General features: G+C 43.1%; 2 protein-coding genes across 7 annotated transcripts in view; one reads left to right on the plus strand and one right to left on the minus strand.

Moving 5' to 3' along the window:
- Dock3 (dedicator of cytokinesis 3) overlaps positions 1-6,057 on the minus strand; it is a 299,780-nt gene that overhangs the window by 277,113 nt on the left and 16,610 nt on the right. The window lies entirely within an intron of this gene.
- On the plus strand, positions 2,689-3,946 carry LOC116072290 (protein S-Myc-like). Its single transcript, XM_031343671.1, has one exon. The coding sequence runs from the start codon at positions 2,705-2,707 to the stop codon at positions 3,944-3,946; it is 1,242 nt and encodes a 413-aa protein (XP_031199531.1). The 5' UTR covers positions 2,689-2,704.

The following is a 6,057-nucleotide window of genomic DNA, read 5'->3' on the forward strand; positions in this document are numbered from 1 at the left end:
GAGGGGAAACTGGGAATGGAGAAATTTACATGTAAATAAAGAAAATATCTAATAAAAAAAATAATAAAGAATGGAATGCTCAGACCACAATACATGCATATACTCAGTAGCACTTCTCTTACAGATACCAAAAAGCACCTGAAATTCACTGAAACACTGAATTTCTAGCTAAAAGATATCCAGGTCTCAGGATATCTTACCTGGGGAAGTGAGTTTATATCAAAGACAGTATTGATGGCCATACATCCTGCTCCTCATCACCTTCCTTATGTCCTGCCAGAGAATCCTGGAGTATGACTACAGGCTTATGCAATTAAACCCCCATCCTCAGAAAGGTATAAGAAGAAGCCCCCCCCGCCCCCGTCTGCCACATGGCCTCTGATTTCCTTTCTTCAGAGCCTCTGCCTTGCTGTCTATCTCTGTTGTTGAGACCTAAACTTTTCTCAAAGCTCCTGCCATGCTGTTACCTATTTGTCCATATCATAGTAACTCTTCTAATAAATTTCTTACACCCAACAATCAGTCTCAGTGCCCCCTTGAACACATATCAGAGTTCAACACTGCACAATGATGTTGACTGTTACTGGTTGTTTCGCATACATATTACATACTCCTTCTATGATACAAAACAAGAAAACACTTTACAGAGATGGTAACTTCTGAAATAGAATTGTTAATGGCACTAGCCTTCCCAGGATTTATGTCTGTGTATTCCTAATTGTATCATGACTATTCTCTTCAACAAATGCAATTAGACAGGCCCTAAAAGTGGGAACTCCAAGCCGTATTTTTGATAATTAAAAGGTATGGAACACTGGTAAATCTATAAGCAACTACTTCATTTTCAAATCAGGTTTATTTTTGTTGGTTGTCATCACAAAGCTTTATAACTTCTGAACTAATTCTGAGAAAGTACTTGATCATCCTGACAGTCATGTTTCATAAAGATTTACATTATTAATGTTCTGCAGAAGTGCAACTTCTGACAAACTGAACAATATGTAGTATCCACCAGACAAGCAGAACAGACTTCTGGATTGCCTGACATAGCTGTTTGTTTGTTTTTCAATTGGCTGTAAAGGGTTTATTGGAGTTAGGTTTTTTTTCTTAATATCTGTCACTTATTTCCTCCAATATCAGATCAAATCACACCAAAGACATCAACATGAAAAAAAGATCAAACCACCAAATAGTTCATGCTTTCAGAGACCAGGCAGGGAGTTATCAGAACTGAAATGAAGTCATACTGGGCACAGTAACATTTGCCTTTAATCTCAGCTCTTGGGAGGACAAGTATCTGAACGAGATTTACAACTTGTTACCAGACCACTTTACAGAAGAGAAAATGATGGGTCAATGGTGGGTGAGACAGCACCTTGACAGGAACTACTCAAATATCCATAAAACACTGGCCCTCTTCTGACACCTACACCTCATGTCAGAACGCAAAACATAGATCACTGGAGCTCTCTGTCTCTCTTCCCAATGTGGCCACATTGAGTAGTTCTTTTTCTGCTTTTCACCATTAATCTGGCTATTCTAATTGTTATATTAAAAATAGGAGGCTGCCAGGCGGTGGTGGTGCACGCCTTTAATCCCAGCACTTGGGAGGCAGAGGCAGGTGGATTTCTGAGTTCGAGGCCAGCCTGGACTACAGAGTGAGTTCCAGGACAGTCAGGGCTACACAGAGAAACCCTATCTCGAAAAAAAGAAAAAAAAATAGGAACCTGGCACAGTTGGGGCAAACTGTGACTCTAAATCTAATAACATAGACAGGCAGACTGCTGAGTTCAAGCTAGTTTGGGGAATACAGCAAAACCTTATCAAAAAGAAAAAGCCCTATGAGGGCTGGAGAGATGGCTCAGCCGGTAAGAGCACTGGCTGCTCTTCCAAAGGTCCTGAGTTCAATTCCCAGCAACCACATGGTGGCTCACAACCACCTATAATGAAATCTGACGCCCTCTTCTGGTGCCTCTGAACTCAGCTACAGTGAAGTTCACTGGAGTGGGTCCAGAAACTCCCAGCAGCCACAGGATGGCTCATGGTCATCTTTACAGCGACAGTGTACTCATACACATAAAATAAATCTTAGTAAGAAAGAAAAAGAAAAAGAACTATGCCTCAAGATCTCCCTGCCAAAGTCCAGGCCAGGTCAGAAACTTATACAAGATCTGGATCAGAGGAATTTGTTTCCTTGTTGTAGTGGCTATTCCTGTTGTCAACTTGACTATATCTGGAATGGAGTACAATCCATAATTAGAGGGCACACCTGTGATCCAGATCTTGAGGCTGGAAGACATAAGTTTCTGACTTGGAGATTTTCAGGCATAGTGGCCATGAAAAGCTTAGGCTTACGCAAGGCAGTACATGCCTTTAATCCCAGGAGACAGAGGCAAGAAGCTCTCTGAGTTCAATGTCAGCCTGGGACAAAGCAAGTCCTAAATCCAGGCATGATGGTACACACCTTTAATCTAGGCCACACCTTCTGCTGGAGGCCTACATTAGGACATTGGAAGAAGGAAGATTCACTCTTTTGCCTGCTTGTAGTTACTTGCCAGCACATTTGTTAGAACCTACATCTACAGAAGACCAGCTGAAACAACTACCCTTACGGACTGAGCAACTACTAGATTCTTGGACTTCCCATTCACAACTGCCCATTGTTGGGTTAACCGGACTACATACAGACTGTGGAGACTAACGGATGCTCAGCTGCACTATATCCACCATGTCCGGAACGATCTGCAAGAACTCAGACCTGGAATTTGACTCGCTGAAACCCTGCTTCTACCCGGAAGAAGATGACATCTACTTTGGTGGTCACAACTCCACGCCTCCAGGGGAGAACATCTGGAAGTCTGAACTGTTGCCCACCCCGCAATTATCACCTGGACGTGCCTTAGCAGAGCACTGCCTGGAGCCTGTGAACTGGGCCACGGAGATGCTGCCTGAAGTCGACCTATGGAGTAACCCGGCTGAGGAGGAGGTTCTCGGCCTGGGAGGACTCCGCGGCTGCACTAGCAATCCGATCATCCTTCAGGACTGCACTTGGAGCGGCTTCTCCACCGGGGAGAAGCCAGAGAGTGTGGTGAGTGAGAAGCTGCCAGGAGGAGCGGCCGCCGCCAGCTCTGCTGGCCACAAGCGCAGGGAGACAGCAGGTGTGGGGCATGAGAAAGCAGCCTGGCTTACAGAGCTCTCACACCTGGACTCACAGTGTGTGGACCCTGCTGTGGTCTTCCCAGCGAATAAGTGCGAACCTATGCCTGTACCCACCATCCCTACCAGCACCGGCGCAGCGATAAGCCTTGGTAACCACCAGGACAGTTCACTAGAGGACTTTCTGAGCAACCCAGGTTCAGTGGAGGAAGGCGGAAAGGAAATCTATGTGGCCATGCTGGAGACACAGTTCTCCAAGACTGTCACCAGGTTCCCCACCGCGGCGCATCGGGAAAAGGTAGCGCTGAGTCCCGGGTGCGAGCAGTCCAGCGAGCTGATCCTCAAGCTCTGCGACCTCATTCAGGAGCAACACAACTATGCGGCACCACCGTTGCCCGACGTAGACAGGAAGGACGCGCGGCCTCAGAAGAAGCCCAGGAGCCACACTTCGCTGGGGCACCTCAAACGCGTAGTCCGGCCAAAGGCTCGGAGGTTGGGATCCCGGAACAACTCAGACTTGGAGGACATCCAGCATCAGCATCGATGCAACCACAACAGGATGGAGCGCGAACGCCGTGAAATTATGCGCTCCAGCTTCCTGAACCTCAGGGACCTTGTGCCTGAGCTGATGCACAATGAGAAGGCCTCCATGGTGGTCATCCTGAAAAAAGCTACCAAGTACATCCACACTCTGCAGGCTGATGAGTCCAAGCTCCTGGTGGAAAGGAAGAAACTGTATGAAAGACAACAGCAGTTGCTAGAGAAAATCAAACAATCTGCTGTGTGCTAAATGTTTCTTAAATGGATAGTCACCGTTATTTTGCACATGTTAACTTGAAAAAAGGCTATTGTGTTAACATTAAGATTGGTTTTCCTTCTTATTGGTCCCTTGTTAAGTTTGGATCTGAATAGGGGCAAGTCACTGATGGTGTTCTAGTGGCATCTTGGAAAGCCCAGGAACAGGAAACTGCTAAGTGATTTCTTTCTTTCCGCTAACCTCACTGAATGCTCACTCCATCCTGGCCCCGAATGTTCAGGCCAGTTGGGAACCTGAAGTCAGGTTTACTCCAAGTTTCCAGAGCCATTCCTCCTTTTTACAAGAGTGATTAGATTCCAACAGATGCTACAAAAGGGGTTTGGCATTTGATGTCTATGGGGGAACATTTTTGTAAATTCCACTGATTGACCCACCAAGACATCAGTATAATACTTGGAAATTCACTACTAAGTATACCTCAATGTAATAATACCTCAATGTTTGAGGAGCATGTTTTGTATACAGATATATTTTCAATTTCTGTTATGTACTGTACTAATTCTTACCCTGTCTGTGTACTTCTGTATGATGCTGATATGTAACTAAATTTGATACTTATGTTTTCATATGAAAATGAATAGTGAAAGGTTTTGTAGATATTTATAATTTTTGAATTAAGAAACTTTTTAAAGAAATTACATATGTGTGTGTATACACATATATATGTTCCTTTTTCCCAAGTCCATATCTTCCTGTTAGTATATTTGTTCATGCGTGATGTGTAGAAATGACTGAACTCAAAGTTGTATGTTTAATTTCTACAAAATATGTACTCTTTGAAATACCTCATGTTCTTATGAAATAAATGATTTACTTTATTTTTTTGTTTGTTTGTTTGTTTCTAGACAGGGTTTCTCTGTGTAGTCCTGGCTGTCCTGGAACTCACTCTGTAGACCAGGCTGGATAATTTTTTTAAAAAAGAAAAAAAAAAAAAAGGAAAGAAAAAGAAGTCATGTAGTGGCGCTGCACACCTTTAACCCCAGCAATTGGGAGGCAGAGGCAGGAGGAACTCCATGTGTTCCTTCTCTCAATATTATGTCAGGGCTCTTCTTTCTTTCTTTCCTTATTTATTTATTTATTTTTGGTTTTTGTTTGTTTGTTTTTTGAGACAGGGTTTCTCTCTCTGATCTCTGGCTGTCCAGGAACTTACTCTGTATACCACGCTGGCCTCAAACTCACAGAGATGCCTTCTGAATGCTGGGATTAAAGGCACACACCACAATGCCTGACTTTGTTTAAATTTTATCTTTGTTTTGTTTCAATTTTTTTCTTTATTTTTCATTTAATACATCCCCCTCTTCCCAACCATCTCCCTGCCCACCACCTCTACTCTCCCCCAGATCCACTGCTCCTCCATTTCCCTTCAGAAAAGAGATATCCTCCTAGTGATATAACAAGTTACAATAAGGCAAGGCATAAATCCTCATATCAAAGCTGGATAAGGCAACCCAAGAGGATGAATTGCTTATATTTTTCTCTTTTTATCCTATCAGTCCTTTGCATGTATATTACAACTTCCAGTTTTGTGTTTTTATAAGATTGTTCAGTGTACATACAGTGGATCTCTGTGTCTGTTTCTTGTGCCTTTTGAAGGGCTCTTTTCCTTTGGTAGGTGGGTGTGGGGGGTGTCCTATTCCAATGTGTTAGTTTTTGTTTTATCATATATTGTATCATATCACATTGTTGTGGTCTAGGAGACACTCTACAAACCACACAAACACCAATCTCAGTCAGTCAGGGATGGTTTATTAAACACATACCTTAATACTGATCAGGTCAGGACCACAAAAAGGATTAACTTAATTGTGGTTCCAGTCTGCTCTCAGGACAGGCTTTTTATGGGAAAATACAGGCTCAAAGTTTAAAAGGCAAGGAAGGGAGCAGTACTATGTTTTGGCTTATGAGACAAAGTATTATCAGCTAACCTTTAAGTTGATTGGTCCTCAGTGACATTAGAGGGGTGGTGGACGAGTGATGAACGGGAATTTCAGAACACTGAGATAACTAAGGATGAGTATTATAATAATAACTTTTTGGCTTATTAGTAGCATTCTTCAATATCTACACATTGAAACAGACACACA

This window comes from Mastomys coucha, unplaced genomic scaffold (assembly GCF_008632895.1).
Source record: "Mastomys coucha isolate ucsf_1 unplaced genomic scaffold, UCSF_Mcou_1 pScaffold23, whole genome shotgun sequence".
Taxonomy (NCBI): domain Eukaryota; kingdom Metazoa; phylum Chordata; class Mammalia; order Rodentia; family Muridae; genus Mastomys; species Mastomys coucha.